This window comes from Mastigoproctus giganteus, chromosome 10 (assembly GCF_048544385.1).
Source record: "Mastigoproctus giganteus isolate SK-2022 chromosome 10, ASM4854438v1, whole genome shotgun sequence".
Taxonomy (NCBI): Eukaryota; Metazoa; Arthropoda; class Arachnida; order Uropygi; family Thelyphonidae; genus Mastigoproctus; species Mastigoproctus giganteus.
Genome location: NC_143584.1, coordinates 187,569,706 through 187,590,141, shown reverse-complemented (window position 1 = coordinate 187,590,141; position 20,436 = coordinate 187,569,706). Strand labels below are relative to the sequence as shown.

Below are 20,436 nucleotides of genomic sequence, written 5' to 3'. Positions count from 1 at the left end.
TGAGTCGATGATGTTGTGGCATGGGAGGCCGAATTTCCACCAGTACATAAAAAAATAAAAAGCACAAATATGGAATCAAACTTTACGAACTGTGCAAGTCCAACAGCCTTGTTATGAAAATAAAAATTTACTCCGGTAAATCAGAAGAAATGGAACAAAACATAGGCCATACTGCTGAAATTGTGCTATACTTGCTTGAGGACTAAGACAAGGGATATGTATTGTATATGGACAATTTTTATAATTCTGTTGTTCTGACGAAATTGTTGTCTGCTCGAAAAACTTATGTATGTGGAACATTATGCACCAACAGAAAAGAAAATCCAAAAGATTTGGTGACGCAAAAATTGAAGAAAGGGGAAGTTGCATGGCAATGAAATGGCCCTGTTGTAGTATGCAAGTGGAGGGGTAAAAGAAATTCTTGCTATTTCTAACATACACGTTGTGGAAATGGTCGAGGTACACAACCGGAATGGAAAAATTTCGATAAAACCAAACAAATTCGAGATTACAACAGCAGAATGTCCGGCATAGATTGATCGGATCAAATGCTCTTGTATTATTCAGCCCTAAGAAAAACCATGAGATGGCCGAAAAAAATTGCCTTACATATAGAAATATATATACATAACGCATACATCCTTTTTCCATCAAGTTACCATATGGGTTCCACCATAAAATATCTGAAATTCGGAGAAACATTCATTGAATCTTTGATCGGAGAAAAAATTCTAAACGTTCCAAAACAGATTTGGAACATTTAGAATTTTCACGTCTGAATGTGAAATTCATTATTCAGAGGCTATACCACCAACTGTAAAAAAAACAAGCCTAAGTAAGCTGTGTCAAGTATGTACAAGAAATAAAAAACGTCGTGAAACACGTTATTATTGTCCAGTGTGCCAAGAGATACCAGCTCTTTGTGTAGAAGAATGTTTCAAGAAATATCACAAATAAACAATATTATTTTCGTAAGTTTTAGTAATACACTTTTCTTTATGTATTTGTGAATAAAATTTTTTTTTTTGTGAATAAATTTTCTGTTTTCTGATGCCGTGGTTGATTTTTCATTCTTATCCCAGAAGTCCACTATCCATCCATTGTAGGTATTTGCTATGAATATACTGGTATCTGCACCTGAAAGGCAAGTCATACCAGTCCAAGTTAACTCGTATGCAGAGTCCTGACCAAATCGGCAAATGTGAGTTAACTCGTATTTGGTAGTCACCGTATTAAAGGGCATGCTTAAACCAAGGTCAAAAGAGAATTTTATGATTTTTAGTTTTAAAATGAAATATTATCCATGTTTTATTGTATTTTTATTATTTTGTTGAATATTTCCCAATTACATTTTAATCTGATTCAGGCCATAGTTGGGAGTGTTGCAGACCATGTGTTTGACACCTCTGATGTACACCATATCAGTCAGCCACTTTATATGACTGAAACTGATTATTATAAAAAGTAATGGAGTATTATATTTTGCCAACTACTGTTATTGTCCACTGTTTAAGATATAGCAGTTGCCTTCATGGGATACTGGCTTAGGATTTTAGCTAATTGGCAAATTAAAAAACTCTGTCAGTGATTGAGATCACATTAAATCAATATCCTAATACATTAAACTCTGTAAAATCTAGCATTTTATAATCTGGAATTCTATAAATCCAACAAACTACACAAAAAATCTTTATTTTAAAATTGGAAATGTAGAAAACAATCCAGCACTTGTATTAATGATCACATTTGTCTTTAAGAATCCATGCAAAAAAAGAGTGACATTTCTCTCTTTATAGGATGTTTTTATTTTATTTTATTTTTTTTTTATGAAAACCCCAAACACGAGAGGTATTAGAACCTATAGTACTTAGTACTTTGCTTGGGTTGAAGGTTGAGAAGATGAAAGAAGATATTTGTTGACATTAGACTTGAACTTCTGTAGACTGTAATTTTCAGGAAATACATATGAAGGAAGGTTATTCCAGAAAACGGCAGTTGAATGAATAAACGAGGAAGATGAAAAGTTGGTCCTGTGAGTTTGAAGTTGGACAGTAAATGGATGTTGGCTTGTGGTGGCACATGTTCGGACTGTTTGAAAGAGAGAGAGAGCGGGAATTATAGAAGCCAATTCAGAAGAACAGTGCCCATGGAAGTATCTGTAGAAAAGGCATGCAGCAGAAACAGAATGCCTATGAGACAGCAAGTGGAGAGACACTTTTAGAGAGGAGTCATTAATTAACCTAACTGCCCTCTTCTGAATGGAATCTAGAAGCCTGAGAGAAGTTTCGGGGGAACCGTCCCAGATGTGGGAAAAATATTCCATGGTAGGGTGGATTTGCGATTTGTACAGAGTTGTTGTTGTTGTTGTTGTTGGGTTTTTTTGGCGCAAGAGCTACTTTGGCCATATTGCGCCTGTTCTTGTCGAGAGACACAGTAAGGATTAATAAAAAGGGTTTATAGGAGCATAAATATATTAATCTGTTTTAGATAGTGGAAAAACTCAGGTAAATTGGAGTTGTCTCCAATCATATGTCTAATTTGAAGAGGTTCATTTAAATTTGATAGGGATCGGAATGATGTGTTTCTGGCATACTGATAGTGAGTGCACTCTATAAGAATATGTTTTATGGTTAGCGTTGAATTACAGTGGAAGCACAGTGGTGGATTATTTCCTCGCAATAAATAGTGATGTGTAAGTTGGGTATGACCTATACATGCTCTGGCAAGCACAACCTCTTCATGTCTGTTTGAACGGAAACTAGATTTCCATAGCTGTGGATTCTGTTTTATATTTCGTAACTTGTTATTTACCTGATTATGCCAAATTTCTCGCCATTTTTCATTGCAAATGCGGCGTATGATTGATTTGTAGTCTGTATAAGGAATCCGGATGTGGTTATTATCAGTGGGGTTTCTTGCTGCTTTATCTGCACTCAAATTTCCTGGTATTCCAGTGTGCCCTGGAATCCAACAGAATGTGACAGTCTGCCTATTGTTATGAAATTCGGATATTTGAGTTCTTATTTGATTTATTAGTGGATGTGGAGAGCGAGAATTGCCTTGGAGGGCTGTCACTGCACTCAAGGAGTCTGTATAGATAATAGTCTTCGGAGTGAAAACATGAGCAAGTAAGGTCAAACCCATCTTAATGGCATAGAGTTCTGCAGTGAAAATGCTGCATTCTTGTGGTAATGAAATTGTACAGAGTGAACAGCTGTTTGGAAGAAAAGTAACGCCAAGAGCGAAAGAGAAAATCAAGTTTTTTAGATGCAGAGGAAGCAATATTTGTAATATGCTTGTGCCAAGAGAGATTAGAAGTCAGGTAATCCCCAAAAGAGATGTATCATTTTGCCTAGAAATCGGAGTGTCACTAAAGATAAGCATAGGAGCAGAAGAATCTTTTGTGCGAGATATAAGACAAGACTGAGTTTTAGAAGGATTGAAATCAACTAAGTTGTCTTTGCCCCACTGGAGAATTACCTGAAGATCGGCATTTAAGGAATTGGTAGCAGATTTTTAAGAAGTTGAAGCTGATTGAGCAGGACAAGGTTTCTCAAAATGGAAAGTGTAATGCAATGTGCTATCATCAGCAAAACTACGGATAGGATTTCCACTCAATAGAAGAAGGTCATTAATATACAAGAGGAAAAGAGTGGGGGAAAGAACTGAACCTTGGGGGACACCAGCATTAGTGGAGAAGTTAGAAGACAGAGAGCCATCTACCATCATCCTCAGTGAGCGATCACAGAGAAAACTGGATAACCAATTACTAAAAACAGTTGGCAAACCATAAGATGGAAGCTTGTTTAGAGTACCTTTATGCCAAACACGATCAAAAGCCTTTAAGATGTCAAGGGCAACTACTTGTGTTTCACGGAACCTTTCCATTGAATTATTCCATAAAGGGGTAACATAAGCCAGAACATCACCAGTGGATCGACACTGACGGAATCCATACTGGCGATATCATAGATCAGACGGAAGGTTTCTAGCTAGTTTAAGAGTTGGCAGTTAATTGATTTCTCCATTTCTTTAGAAAGAGTAGAAGTAATTGCAATGGGACGATAATTGAATGGGAGAGATTTGTCACCCTTTTTAGGAACCAGCTGGATATGAGCATTTTTCCATGCAGAAGGAAAAACACCTTTTGAATAAGAAAGTGAGAAAACTGGATAACCAATTACTAAAAACAGTTGGCAAACCATAAGATGGAAGCTTGTTTAGAAGACCTTTATGCCAAACACGATCGAAAGCCTTTAAGATGTCAAGGGCAACTACTTGTGTTTCACCGAACCTTTCCATTGAATTAGTCCATAAATGGGTAACATAAGCCAGAACATCACCAGTGGATCGACACTGACGGAATCCATACTGGCAATATCGTAGATCAGACGGAAGGTTTCTAGCTAGTTTAAGAGTTGGCGGTTAATTGATTTCTCCATTACTTTAGAAAGAGTAGAAGTAATTGCAATGGGACGATAATTGAATGGGAGGGATTTGTCACCCTTTTTAGGAACCAGCTGGATATGAGCAAATTTCCAAGCAGAAGGAAAAACACCTTTCGAATAAGAAAGTGAAAAAAGGCGGCAAAAAACAGGAGGAAGTTCAGGAGCACAGGTTTTGAGAACAAGTGGAGAAATACCATGAGGACCTGGAGCTTTCTTAACATCAAGATTCGTCAAAATCCTTCTGAAGGAAGACCACAGGAGGCATTTAATGGAGCATGTTGGGAATGGTTGGGAATGTTTTACCAAGATCATTAATACATGAGTTGGAAGAAAAATAGGTTGCTAGCAGGTCAGCTTTATCCTTGGCTGAAGTGACAACAGAACCATCTGGTTTTGACAGAGGTGGGAGCAGAGATGGGCAAAAGTTGCTGCCAATAGCTTTGGCAAGAGATCAGAATGCTCGGCTACCATAAGGTCAAGAAGCAAGTTTTCTACTCTTAGCCTGTTCAGAATCTAGTTTGGACTGATTAATAACTGGTTTACAATTGTTGTGAGCTTTGCTGTAGGCAGAAAATGAAACTAAAGAATTGGAAACAAGCCAATTATGATATGCAACGTTCTTCTCTTGAACAGCCTTAGCACATTTATTGGAAAATCAAGGTTTAGATAAAGTACAAGATTTTAAAAAAAGTGGAGTGTGGAATAAAGGACTCCATTCCTACAAGAATAATTTCACTGACACAATCTGAACAAACATTGCCATCAGAAATTTTGAAACAATAATCCAACCAAGGAAAATAAGAAAAGAAATCTCGCAGGTCATCCCATTTTGCATCCTTGTAATGCCAAACAACACGAGGTTGGGAATAGCCGTGAGATAAAGGCTCCATTGGAGAAGAGACAATCACCAAATTGTGATCAAAGACCACTCACTTCGACCGTGTACTTAGAAAGGTTGTTTGTGATAAAAGGATCAAGTGTGTTGGCTGTATGATTAGGATTGTCCGGTATAGTGGTAGGTAAATGAACAATCTGTGCGAGGTCATTAGTAATTGCAAAAGCCTCAACATCTCGACCAACTGGGTCGGTGTGACTAGAAAACAGAAGCCAGCTGGAGTTGTGAGCATTAAAATCATCAAGGAAAATTACCTCACTGTTAGGAAAGTTGAACTGGAGAAAGTCAAGTTGCAAAGAGAGGAAGTCAAAGAGTTCCAAGTGATTAGTGGAGTTGGGAGAACAGTAGAGACAACAGATGAATTTTACACAATGAGGTAGAGAGATTTTAAGCCAGAGAAGATCGAAAAGAGGAGATTCCAAATTATCAAGTCTCTGACAGGGAATATCGGAACGGACATATGCACAAGTACCACCTTTGAGGTGAAAGGAATCATACAGCGAATAGTTTGGGCAACTGAGATGAGCAGTAGTTGAATCAACCGATAACTGAGATTCTATCAGAAAAAGTACATGGGGTTTGGCAGACTGTAAGTGGAAACGGACATCACTGAGATTAGAACTAAGATGACGTACATTTGTGAAATGAACTAGGGAGAGTTTGGGAGGTTTAGATCTTTTAGCAGATAAGCTTACTATATTAGTTTGACAATTCATGGTGTATTTAATAGTCAAAAAAAAAGTGTGGGGGGGGACATGCTGTATAAAGTAATGAAATTTTTGATATGGCGTACACATGGTAAGAATATACCCAATCCTTAACATAACGTGGCCTTGACAATGCTCCCTGCATACACACTACTCGGACTCCCTCCAGTCACCATCTGGCAGAGAAGAGGTAGCGCGATTATACACTAGCCTCCTAAAGAGTTACCAATAGGTTCGGTCTGGTGTACTAACTAGCGGCCGACCTGCGAACACCGTTTTAGAGCTGTACCCTCGAAATGTAAGGAAGATTGGATCTCGCCTTGATGTTCATCATAACCTCAAAAGTCATCAGGCATACTGCATGATGGAAGAGGTGGGGAAGGGTTGACCGGAACTTAGCTCTGGAGACTAAACATGGGTTCCACCACTTCAAGGCGCTTCCATAGCCAGGTGGGCAGGAGCAGCAGTGCATAGCACATGCTTCTTGATTAGACCAGGGTTCGAGCCCGTGACCACCAAATACGGAGGATGCAGAAAGGTCAGGGAATGACCACCGCATATCCCCGGAGCAATATGGCCTTAGTTGCTAATGCTCCTAAAAACCAAATAACAACAACATCAACCACCACTTCAAGCCTCAAATAAGCAAAGTGGTGGTATCGTACTGGTTGATGAGAGTCATCTACCACCTAGTATTGCCTGGTAACGCAGAGGGGCGGCATTCCTCCATGTGGTGTGGGTGCCACACCTCGACCACTTCTTACATTTGTTCACACCTGGGTGGTCACCTACTGTGTGCTTCAACATGGAGGTTATACTCAGGATTACTAACAGTCCCACCATTGTGAAGGTGCAAGTTTAGGATTGAGTAAGCTAAATGTTTATGGCATCCTCATAAACATTTATGAGGATGCCATAAACATTTGTAATATGTATAATATGTATAAGGTGGCATAAATTTAAATTGAGGAAGGATGATTGCTGGATATACATGCAGAAATTTGCTTTCAGCCAGAGGGTAGTTGATTGTTGAAACAAATTTCGATCTTGTGTCGTGGAAGTAGGTAGTTTGAATAAATTTAAGAAAGAATTAGACAAATTATTTCAGAATAGACAGGTGATACAGGAATTATTTTTTTTTAGTTGATTGTATAAGTTTGCTTCCTTGCATTGTCTGCCACTACTAATGCTAAATTTATACAGGGTGTCTCAAAAATATTGGTAAAAATGTTTGGGGGAGGTAGGTATCATCTAAAGGAATGTGAATTGCATAAGAACCCATAACCAGAAACGTCACGGGAAAGTAGTAGCAGAGGCACAAGAAGCAGAAATGACACAAGACAGTAATTAGTGGCAAACATTTATTTGACATAATATTAACAATGGAGTACGAGATGGATGCATTTCATGATGTTACAACGGATGCTCAAAGGTTCCACCATGAGACGTGATGCATGCGTGACACCGACACAGCATGGATTGGCGGACACGGTCGAACACACCTGGAGTTTCTTTGACAGTAGCAGCGCAGACAAGTTTCGCCACGAGATCAATTTCCGTCTCCACAGACGAGTCATACACGATAGATTTGAGGGCCCCCACAGAAAGAAATCAAGGCTCGATAAATCAAGTGAGCATGGGGGCCAGGCAATGGGTCCACCACGACCAATCCATCGATGCCCAAAACGCCTGTTCAAATGGTCACGGACACACCTTCCATAATGGGCAGGCGCCCCGTCATGTTGAAACCAAATGTTGCGTCTCACATTTGCTGGAACATCGTCAAGTAACCCTGGTAAAACTTGTTCAAGAAAGATCCGATATTTAGTGGAGTTCATGTGGGATGGTAACAGGTATGGGCCGACTAAGCAGTCACCGACCATACCTGCCCACACATTTATTGCGAAGCGATGTGCTGCATGGGGTACACACCGTTTGGGCCCTCTGCTAATCCATATACTAGGTACATGTCTGCCAGCTCACAGTTCGTATATTGATGCATGCTCTTTGTGCAGCAACTACTGCTTGAATGAGTAAACTAGAAATTTTCCCTCTCGCGAACTGATGAACAGTGCAGTGTACCGACTTACAGTGACGTTTCCGGTTATGGGTTACTATGCGATTCACATTCCTGCCAATATTTTTGACACACCCTGTATATATGTTCTATGGTGTTTTCTGTTGTTCAGTTCTCAATTATCACTGCTTATACCATGTTTATTCCTTGGTATCAGTCAAAATACCATTTTTTTAACATATATGTTCAAACAATACTTGGTTTCTACTACTTTGCACAATCTAGTAAGTGTTTAATGTTTCTCAACAGTTTTATAATTTCTGCCATTTTACTCATTCCATTATTTTTAAGTTGCGTGTGCACGCACACACACACACGCACGCACGCACGCACACACACACACACTATTCTCCAAAGAAGCTGTGAATACAGCTCTAATAATGATACAAAAGAAATGAAGGGATTTACAGAGATAACCCTGAATTATTAATAAATAAATCAAAGCAAACATTTTTCTTGAATGGCATTATGAGTTATAAATGGGAGATCAGAGTGGCTGAAGAATGCAAAAGAACTAAAAATCACATGGGATCAATCTGATCCCAAGACACTTAAATATAAGTTAAAAAACAATAAATGGTATAAATTTTAATAGTTATATCACACTTTTAAACTGTTAAAATTAAAATATAAGGTGACTTTTTTGCAAACATTCCACCAATCACAGAAACCAATAAAAAATTCATATTTATTTATAAATTTTTATTTCAAGATGCTGTTTTTTTTCTTTTCTAATGAAAAAAAATATACATACATATATATATATATATATATATATATATATATAAAATAAAGTATAAAACTAGTGAATATAATGATTTATATAATTTATATTGAAATCATTATATAAAATAATTTTATATACTATGATCAGTGGTGTACCCAGGACTCAGTGTATCCAGGCACAAAAGATAAACATGGACTGAAAAGTCAGCTCCTTGGTACACTCACAGCTACTGCACTATCAAATAAATGTCCCAGAAATGTCTTTAAAATAAATGTCCTATGAAATTATTTCATTTCAGAAAAGAAGTGGAACCAAGAATTAGCTGTTGGGAATGGAAGCAATTTTATTGCTGCTAAAAGATCTTTAAAAAAAAAAAAAAAATCCTGTGATGACTTACCAGAATCATTCCTAGTTTTGCTGTTGCAAACTGAACTACTATCCATTCATAACAGTTAGGGCTCCAAATGCCCACTTTATTTCCAGGTTTTAGTCCTAATGCCAAAAATCCAGCTGCCAGTTTCTCCACCTGAAATAATTCATCTGTGAAACTATTGTAATATGAAATAAGTAAGCTAATGAGAGTTCAAAAAGGAGAAATAACAAAAAAAAAGTACAGTAAACTCTCACTAATCCAGAATAATTGGGGGGGGGGAGGTAATCCCGATTAAGCGATAATCTGGATTAGTAAAGCACAAGATAGCTTTAAAAGAATAAAAAACTTAGAACACAAATAAATGGAAAATTTTATAAATAAAATATAGGTAGTGTTGATGAAACTAAATAAAAAAATATCGTTGTAGAGCCTTTATTTAAAAACTATAAAAAGACAGTACATTTATCCATTGACAGATGGGTATATGTATTGTCTTTTTATACATTTATCAGGTGGCGCTGGCACTGCATGCCACCACCACTTGATCGTTGCTATGAATACCACTTAAATACAGCTTCTTCAAGGAACACTTCTTTTGGCTTTTTTAATGTCTGTCTATTTGATACACTGCTTTTATCATTTCCCACATTGAATTTTAAAGAAAACATTTATAGAATCTTTTTGTTTTTTAATATTTGACAGTCTATTGGCCAATACCAAATTCTTCAGCAATTTTTTTTCCAGGAACACCATTTTCAAGTTGTTCTATCACTTTGAGCTTGTTAATGATAGTTAAAGTAACATGTTTACTTTTCATTCCACTTTTCAATTCTTTAGAACCCATAATTATATAAAATATGTTAACTTATGTACATATATACATATAAAGAAGTACACAAATGAAGCGATATAAGCAATAACATCCCTCAGACTCAGAGTCAACAATGATACTGAACAACATGCAAGACAATATTATGTATGGAGTGGCTCATCTGTCTTCCTAAATCCCGCATCTTTCAAAGTATTTAACTGTGAAGAGAATTTTTCATATTTCAATCCGGATTATCAGCCATCTGGATTAACTGTAACTGGATTAGCGAGGGTTTACCGTATTTTAACAGACATACCAACATATGCTAGACATTATACAGTATCTTTATCGGTTTAACTCTAGAACATTATGAATAAGGACTTCAAAATTATAGATTTTTTCAAATGTTTTGTGATGCTTAACTCGTGCTATTCCTAATTTTTAACATCAAGGAACAGCACAAGTTATTCTTTGAAATTCTTATTTTTAAGTTAAAGCAGAAAATAATTTGAAACTAGCATTTGCACTCATGCATAAATAGTATTTTTTTTTAGTTTCATTTCCTAAAATGGATGTTATTTTCATCTTTTTAGGCACATTAACTCATTGATTATAGTATAGTAGCACAAGCATAATTAGAAATTTTGATGCTTATAGCCAAATACCGACATGCACCATTGTTTTCATAAATATAATTAAATTATAATATAAATTTATTATCCATACAATTATACTTTTTATATAAAAGTAAGAGGTTTTTATAATTGATTATAATAATGATTGTCATATATTAAAAATAAATTATAGCTTCAGTTATATTGTGTCTAACTCCATTTGCTCTCCCCACCCAGATGTGCAAGGCAACAGGAGTGAGGCATCACATTTGTAACTATCTGGAATTAGTTGCATGAGTATACTAATGCACCTACAGAATTTAATACGCCAACAGGCACACAGTTTAAAAGTGTTTTCAGCAAACAGATTTTTTAAAATTTTTGTGATACTCAACTTGTGTTGTTCCTTATTTTTAACAGCAAGAGTACTTTCAACAATATGAAAATAATTATTGACTTTAGTAGTAACTTTTAATCACTTATTAAAAATTATGACTACCTATAAAAATTCAGATACCACTTTTCTACAAAAAAAACACTAAAAGACCTATTCAAAAACTTTAAGGTCAGAATCATAAAAAAATCAGCATTCCTCCAACTGATCCACACACAGCACCACCTAATATTTTTTTCTAATTACATCAATAAATTTTATGTTAAGTGCCTGAAAGAAAACAAAATGAAAATAATTTTCAGTTCATAAAATATATTTCATATAAGTTAACAATAAAGTTCATTCTTGCAAAATCAATACCATAATGGGGAGCTCACTAGCACCCCCATCTGCCTGCACCAAACTAATGCTAACAGATGCTAAGATGAACCACCTATTACTCTCATACTGAAGTCCGGGTCATAATTTCTGACAATAAAAGTGTAATTTAAAAACTGTTTATCTTCATTTCTAATTTTTCCAATAAATTGTATAAACTTTTATTGTATTATTTTTTTCAAATTGGAAGGCATTCCACAGTTGCAAGTGTAAAGTGTGTTAGTTGTCTGATGGCACCTGGAGTTCTCCCCATCTCCACATTGTAACTTTGTAAGTGACACAGAACTCAGGAGGCCAGAGATTTAAAAAGCGCATGGGGAGTGGTTTGTTGTGTAGCGTTATGTTCTGTTGTTTCTCTGACCATTTAGCTGTTGGGACCCACCATTGCCCACACTTTGCCACAAGGAGGCAAGTCAGGCACCCAGTAGATTATTTAAGTACTCTGGCTGGCCCTGCCACCTATTTTCCGAGGATTTCAGTGGCAAGACCTATATATATATATATATATATAGGTCTTGCCACTATATATATATGTATATATATAGGTCTTGGTTTTCACCCTTTTCATATATATATATGAAAAGGGTGAACACTAGAATTTGGAAAGGCAAAAAAGAGGTTTACAAGAAAGTGGTTGACTCTTTTAGACATTGATTAGAATTTGGTGGCATTATTAGGGTCATACTCGGTCGGTTTAGTTAGAGTGGGGGGAAGACTGGAGACTGGGGAAAACAGATAGAAGGATGGGGATGATAGAATAGGCATCCCCAAAGAGGTCAGTGGGGACGAGCCCGACCAGATGAAGTATGGGAGGGAGGAGGAGACAGAGACCTGTCTCTGATAGCACAGATTGGCCCCCTTCCCAGGGGAGAATATCCATTCATTATAGAAGAGGAAAATTATAAACCCTTTACAACCGTCACACAGAAAGTATTCAAAATGCACAGAACTATCCAAAGAATGGTAATTCAACCCCCAAGCAATTAAACAATAATCAATAGTTAAAATTGTCTACGTCTCCCACCACGCCCAGACGATGACTTAAAAACTGTCAGGACAGCAGTATTCTGCACCCTGACATGACAAAACCGGATTGATCTAGGTACCCCCCAGGTATCTAGATCAATCCAGTACCTGGGGCTCCACACCAAATAACTAACCATGTGGAAAGGGAGATGTACAGGCAGCCAGGGAAGCGGATTAGCTGAAAAATATCAGTAAGCTGGTAGCAAGGGGATGTAATGTAGAATGAAAGACAATGAATAGGCTGGTCACTGAGTGAAAGAGTGAATTAGGAATTATGGTAAAAGGGAATAAATGTCAGTTTTAGTAAACGAAAGAGTGACCCAGCATGAGAGGGAATGAGTGTTATGGTGAATGGGAATGAGTGGAAGAGCAAATGTAATTGGCTGAAAGAATACAAAGTTAATAATAACTTATACTACTTTATATATATATATACTAACAACACAAACACTATCACTGCATTCTCCCCTGGCTGGCAAAAAAACTTGCGGCTAGGCCTGCACCACAACTGAAGAATAACAGTAAGCTGAGGTGCCCAGAGAGCACAGTGCAGAAAGCAAGGGTCAAACAAATGAAATGAAAGCCAGAAGAATGAATGAGAGTGTAAGAGTGTGAGAAAAAGAATACAAACCATAAATGTTACAGTTAAGTACACATTAACCCTAGTTTTAATCTTTTATATTCTTTCTTATTTAGCTTAATTATTAAGCATTAGTATTTAAAATTACATTACACACCATTGCATCCTCCCTGGTGTGTGTGAGAAAGAGATGAATGAGTGAGGGGGGAAAAAATATATATAACCTAACAGGGAAAAAAAAAAAAACTTTTTACAAACTATAAGAAAAAAGTATAAAAGTAGAATGCAAGTAGAGTGAGAATGCGGATTATGAATGAAGTAAATGTATGTCTCTCTCCCCCCCCCTCGCCTGGTGGGTTCCCCACTGCCAGCTAACATATCCCACCCCCAGAACGGGATGGGCAGTTTGACCTTCCTACTGGATTTGACACTACATGGACCCAACCATTCCTGACGAAGACATACTGCAGCTTTGCTGCCAACACACCATTTGGCAATCTGAACTGGGTACTCAAACCCTGTTCCCTTTAAAACGCCATCCCCAGGCAGGGGAAGGGAGGATTCCACAAATGCAACGTGTGCCACAGATAGGCCATTCCTGGTGTAAAATATATTTTTTAAACCTTTGACATGAAAAGATTAACTATCTGATCAATTATTTTTCATCTCTCTCTCTCTCTCTCTCTCTCTCTCTCTCTCTATATATATATATATATATATATGCCGAAATATGCTATTGTGGCACTTTTTTTAAAAAGTGAAATCCTGTCTATTATACCCATCTCGGATTATCATATGTTACTCCAACCTGTCACTCAAACAGTGGCTCATGATGTTATTTTTGTTACAGCAGTCTATGTTAATTTTACGCTAAAGACTTATGAATGTGTAGAACACCATTTGTATTTTTCTCTAGCTGGTAGCAGATAGTGCAGCTGACTGTGTGCATATGTTCTTCATTTACCAAGAGCATAGAGAGAAAACAGCTTGCTTATCCATAGAGGGCTAACTAAGCATGCATGCACACACACAGGTTACTGAGCATGTAGTGGGAAAGTTACCAAAAGAGTTTTCATAGTCTTTCTTTACCTTTGCTCATAAGTTTCCCAATAAAAATACATTTTAAACATTTACATAAGTCTTAGTTTCTGCTCTTTCTCAGTCAATCATAGAATCATCTTATAATATGAAAGATAGGCAAAGTTCATTCTTATATATTACAATACTTAAAGATTAGAAGTTTTGGATTGGATGAAATGTTTGTCACAATTAATAATGACTATTATATGGATCCTGTGTTTTAATGCCTAGATTTTTTAAAGTATATCTCAGACAAGTCTGTCCAATCTATTAATCTACACATTATTACTGATTGAGCAAAGGAGTAAACGTAGCCAGTTATGATTCTGGATTTCTAATATGGATTAGTTTTTAATATTCTCAATATAAGTTGCTTACATATTAAAAATAAATTATATAATGTCATATACTCATTGAAATTATTAGGAGGGGAAGATCATCTGCGGGTCTGGGTCTTAACTGTCATATAAAAAAGAAAAAAATAATAAATAAATAAAGGAAGGGAAGCTCTAGCAAAGTTTTTTCCTGGAGGACCACACCCTAGGACAAACAATTGCTAAGTAAAGTTTTTTTTATTTGAAACACTTTATCCATGCTGTCATTTAGATGTGTCAATTTAACTAACTTACGTCACGTTTTAGTTCACCAAATGTTTTCTTAATACCCTGATGAAACATAATAATTGCAGTCATGTCTCCATCTGTATGAGCTGTTTCATCAAGAATGTGGCCCAATGTTGCCCCTAGCAAAGGAAGTTGACTTTGGCCATAACTGTAACTTAGCTTTAATTTTCGACCAGGAGCAGCAGAAGTATGACTGTAATAAAACAATACGTGAAGATAAGAACATATTTCACAATTATTAAAAATGTCTTAATGTTATAAAGGTCTTTGGAGAAGTCATCTACAAATTATGAATGAGATATTATTAGAAAAGCATATTTTTTTTACTGTTTTTCTGTGTAGATCCACTTAACTCGTTTATTATTGTTAAAGATTACACTAGCCAACAAAAAATATTTATTGTTATACCTCCGCAATGAAAATATGTGATTCTGGAGGAAATAAATGTGCTGATTCCGAAAATCACCATAAAAAGTCTCTATCACATCTACATCAAAAGATGCACCAATGTTTAATGTTAAAATAAAGGGATATATATGTATAATTCAAGTTTGTAATACAAGTGTAAAAAATATTATATTATTACTGTTATTATTAGTTATATGGTGCAAGAAAGACTGAGGCTTATGCTGCACCAGCCAAAAAAAAATTCCCGAGTTACCCTGAGAGAGAGAGAGAGAAGTAGAAAGGAATCACCAAGAAAGAGAAGAATGATGATATCCAGCTCAGGACCCTGGGTGTGCCAAGCCGATACTCACCAGATGCGAGCCCCTAGGGTTTGAAACTATCATGGTGATTTTTGAAATTCTATGTAAAAATTGGTTAAAAATCGTGTTGGCTTGTGCTAGAAGTAAAAAGCGTGTTGGCTAGTGCTATTAGAAATACAAATTCACTGTATACATCAGGACAAATAACTTTTAACAGGAAGCATTAAACATAACAAATAAACATTAAATTACTATACCACATGTCACTGTCTGTCTTTCTCTCTCAATTAGCCTTGGTGGGATAATTACAATTAAATATTTAGACAAATTTACAATATTTGGAACTAATATTATTAACATAAAAGTTTTACATAATTGAGTTGGGCATGGAGGACATACATGAACAAAGTAAAATTGAACAAAGACAGGTACGTATGTAAATCCCTTGTTGGGAATCTGTACTATTGTTTGGAGGACGTGTGGTGTTCTATTAGGCTGTGATTTTGGCAGATATCATCCATTTTTTTTGTGGGTTTGCTAGCCTGCTACATCAATTCTGAAGTTTGCTTTCAACAAGTAGTCCAGATAGAGGTAGAACAATTGGGGAAAGTGTTACACAATGGGGGAAAGAATAGGTGCCTCCCCTTTATTATAGTAAACTGTAAAAATGAACTTTTTCATATTAGTGTCTTCTGTGACTGAGTATTAAATATTCTGGATGGTCATATTTTAAAAGCATGGCTTTCTTTGGTTAAGTGAAAGTTAACATTAATAACAGGAATCAGGAAAACACCTTCACTGTGAAGAGGTAAAAATTTACTTAATTAACAGCACTAAATGGTCTTGGTATTTACTAGGATCATACCTCATGGGTTGGACAGTCATGCTCCTGGTATGTCTGAATATCATTGCTGTATGCTTTGGTCTTCTCTTTATGTTTGTATGCTAACATATTCTAAATTTTTACACACCATGAATTTTTTAGTGTATTCAAGGAAGATTGAGGTACTATTTCTATCCTATTTCTTCTTTCATCTTGCCTTTTTGAGCCTATGTTTCTTACCTTCTGTTAGTTTCCCCCCTCTTATTTCATGTATATAATTTTTTGCATATATTTGTTCAGTCTGTTGGGCTAGCTGTTATTCTGCCAGTATGCTCCTAAACTTGATTAATTATTACATTTTTTTTATTACATCTTTCTAAATCAGGCCCATTGGCATATTATTAGGTCCTATTACTAGCAGGTAGCAATCAAAAACAAAGGCAGCTTTTGCTATTATTATTTGGATGTATTGAATGGTGCTAGCCCAACAATATCATTCAATGTATCCTTTTATGAAAATTAACTATAATAATTTTAGTAATTTTCTTGAGGCTTCCCTTTTTTTTATAGCTTATGGTACACATACCCTTTCTTTCAGTATTAACTAGCCTGTTTTCAAATTTTATATATTTGGTAGGGGCCTACCTGTATAACTAGACTTATAAACTAGACCTATTTGTGTAAACTTACAAAATTTACACAAATACTGTAGGAAGTTTCTTCAACAAAGATTCCTATTTAAACAGAAACAGAAGAAAGGAAAATAAGTGAAGATGATTGGTGATTTTGTTTGGAAGGCTGTGAGAAGAACAATGGCTCTAGACTTATAAAACCTGTTATGAGTTTATAAGTCTAGAGTTATTGTTCTTCCCCAGGGGAAGAACCATGCATCCTCCCAGAAAATATTTTCCCCCATCTTGGTGGAATTCCAACCAAGTTCTTTTATACAAGGGATGGTAGGACAGTTAACCTAGCCACTGTGCTACTCAAGAGGACATTAGCATGGAAACCAGATGTAAAAAAAATGGGTTGTTGGGTTGAAGCCTTTGTTTTTCTATTAGCACAGATTGGGAAGCCAGAAGGAACTTATTAACACAGAAACCACAGAAAGAAATTAATGAAGGTCACTTTTTTTGGAGGATTTTGCTACCTACAATATTCTAGCAGCATGGATTGTTGAGGATATTGGAAAACTAGATACATATTCAGTGATACAGAAACTAGAAGAAGAAATATAAATGAAGATGATCAGGAAGTATTTTTTTCGAAGACTGTCAAAGCCTATGCTGTTTCATTAACATGGATTGGTTGAGTGTTGAGAAGCAAGAATAAAATTATTGGCAAGAAACCAGGATGAAAGGAAATTAAATAAGATGTTACTATAAAAGTTGTTGACGCCTATGCTATTTTGGGAGCATGGATCAGTTGAGAATTGACAAGTTTAAACTTCCCATTTACACAATTAGGGAGTTTCTTGAACAAATATTTCTATTTATACAGAAACAGAAGAAAGGAAAATAAATGAAGATGATCGGATCGGTGGTTTTCTTTGGAAGACTGTTAAAAGCCTTTGCTACTCTAGTACCATTGTTTGGTTGAGATTTGAAAAGTCAGTGGAAACTTGCTGATATAGATAGGAGAAGAAAGAAAGAAAAGTTAGTGATGATGATGCAATTTTCTACAAAGGAATACAATGTATGGTGCTTCCATACCATAGAGGCAGACAAATAAAACTGTGAATGGACTCTAGTTGGGCGACCTTCCTGTTTGGGTGCCAAATCAGAAGAACAGCCCATAATTGTAGCAAGGACACAAAGATTGTTAAATTTAGCATTAGTAAAAGGCACATGATGCAAGAAAGCAAGTATATGTAGCATCAGCCAAAAAAAAAAAAAAAAAAGAAAAAAGAAAAAAAGAAATTTTCTAATTTCACCCATCCACTTGCTCCAAATGTTTGTCTAGATCTGCCTTGAATCTATTTAAGTTATCAACTTCTACAATGATAGATGGAAGTTTGTTCCAGCAATTCAACCACACGCTGGCTAAAGGCAAACTTCCACACATCTATCCTACAACTGTCTTTCCTCAATTTGAATTTATGCCCTCTCAGGCAATTATTCCGAGCAAGGGGAAGAATCCCATGAGCATTCAGCATGCTCAAACCATATACCTCAATCAGATCACTTTGCAGGTGCCTAGTCTCCAAACACTGTAATCTGCAAAACCTAGGCCTTTCTTTGTAAGAGCAACTCCTTGTTCTGTTCAATAATCTTGTTGCCCTTCTCTGCACTCACTCCAGCAGCTCTACATCCTTCCTAATATGAGGCCTCTAGACCTGTATACAATACTCAAGGTGTGGCCTGACCACTGCCTTGTACAAGGGGATAATCACCTCCTTATCCCTGCAAGAAAAATTCCTATATATCATTGACAAGACACCATGAACTACTCTTGTAGACCATCTGTACTGCCCAGAAAACTTCGTATCTGCCTGCACAATTGTCCCCAGGTCCTTTTCATTCTCTACCACTGTAAGTGTAGTACTACACGATACATTATTCTGGGGTTACTGCTTCCCATATGCAGTACTTTACATTTGTCAACGTTAAACTTCAGTTGCCACCTCTCACACCATTTGCTCAACTTTTCTAAATCCTGTTGCAGCAGTGTACTGTCATAGTGTCATCAACATCCCTGACAACATACGTATCGTCTGCAAACTTGGACATTAAGCCTGATGTACCATCATCAATATCATTAATAAATACAGAAAACAACAATGGACCCAACACTGAACCCTGTGGGACTCCACTAATAACGTTAGTCTACAAAGAGCAGTCCACTGATTACCACTCTGTCTTCTCTCACTCAACCACCCTTTATCCATAGCAGCAATTTGCCTCCAGCGCCACACTGCTTCAATTTGTGCAGCAATCTTCCATGTGCAACAGTATCAAAAGCCTTTCTAAGATCCAAATATATGATATCAAAGTTATTCCCTGCATCCAGTTCCTTTGTGACCACATCACAGTATCCAAACAAATTGGTCAGATGAGACTTCCCCCCTAACAAAACCATGCTGTGTCCGAGTTATAACTGAAGTCTTGTCTAAATAATCCTGCAGTGCTTCTTTAACCAGTGTCTCCATTGATTTCCCTGGAACAGAAGTGAAACTAACAGGTCTGTAATTACTTGTGTCACCCTTTGATCCTCCTTTGTGAACTGGGGTCACATTTGCACATCTCCAGTCCATGGGTACCTCCCCTGAATTCAAGGAAGCTCTCATAATTATGGCTAAGGGTTTGCTTACATACTTTGCTGCCTCCTTTAACATAACTGGATAGATCCCATCCACCCCAGGTTCTTTTCTTATGTTCATCTTCAACAATTTTTCCTCCACTTTGCTCTTGGTTATTACAAAATCATCTAGCTCACTGCCAGAGTTAAATTCATCTCTGGCAATCCCCTCCCTGAATAACTCCTCGTGTGTGAATGTAGATGCAAAATACTCATTTAGTTTGTTAGCTACCTGAGCAGGGTCATCAACAGTTGAACCATCGATATCCAGTGGGGCATTGTGATTATTCATCCCCTTCCTTCTAGAGTTTACATAAGTAAAGAACTCTTTGCTGTTTTTCTTGGCATCCTTTGCCAAAGATTTCTCGTAATGTGCCTTTGTGTGCCTAACCTTCTTTGTGACTTGGTTACAGACTAGCTTATATCTATCGTAGGCTTCCATTTCACCCATTAATTTATATGTATCCCACTCATTTTTCTTCTCTGCCACATGTCTCATTAGTTCATCTGACATCCATTTAAGCCTAAACCTTTTTAGCATTAGTAGAGGCATATGATGCAAGAAAGCAAGCTTATGCAGCATCAGACAAAAAAAAAAAATCCACCCCCATTTCACTCCTCCGTTCGTTTGAAATACCTGTCCAGCTGAGCCTTAAATTTATTTGGGCTATCAACTTCCACAACAAGGGATGGAAGTCTGTTCCACCAACCAACTACCCACTGGCTAAAGGGAAATTTCCACACATCTAGCCTCCATCTGTCTTTCCTCAATTTGAATTTATGCCCTCTCAGGTGATTATTCTGAGCAAGAGGAAGAATACCATCAACATTGAGCATGCTCAAACCATTCAAGGCTTTATACACCTCTATCAGATC

General features: G+C 36.7%; 1 protein-coding gene across 4 annotated transcripts in view; it reads right to left on the bottom strand.

Annotated features, from left to right (window-relative positions):
• Positions 1 to 20,436, bottom strand: part of LOC150079651 (medium-chain acyl-CoA ligase ACSF2, mitochondrial-like) — a 180,548-nt gene that overhangs the window by 107,460 nt on the left and 52,652 nt on the right. For 2 of the 4 annotated variants that reach the window (XM_090383698.1, XM_090383699.1), the window contains exons 2-3: positions 14,740 to 14,926; positions 9,252 to 9,380 (exon numbers count right to left, since the gene is read on the bottom strand). In XM_090383698.1, the coding sequence (XP_090239824.1) occupies positions 9,252 to 9,380; positions 14,740 to 14,926 (316 nt within the window). Of the gene's footprint in view, positions 1 to 9,251; positions 9,381 to 14,739; positions 14,927 to 20,436 lie in introns of those variants that run through there. The other 2 variants (XM_090383700.1, XM_090383701.1) reach the window with 2 other exon arrangements.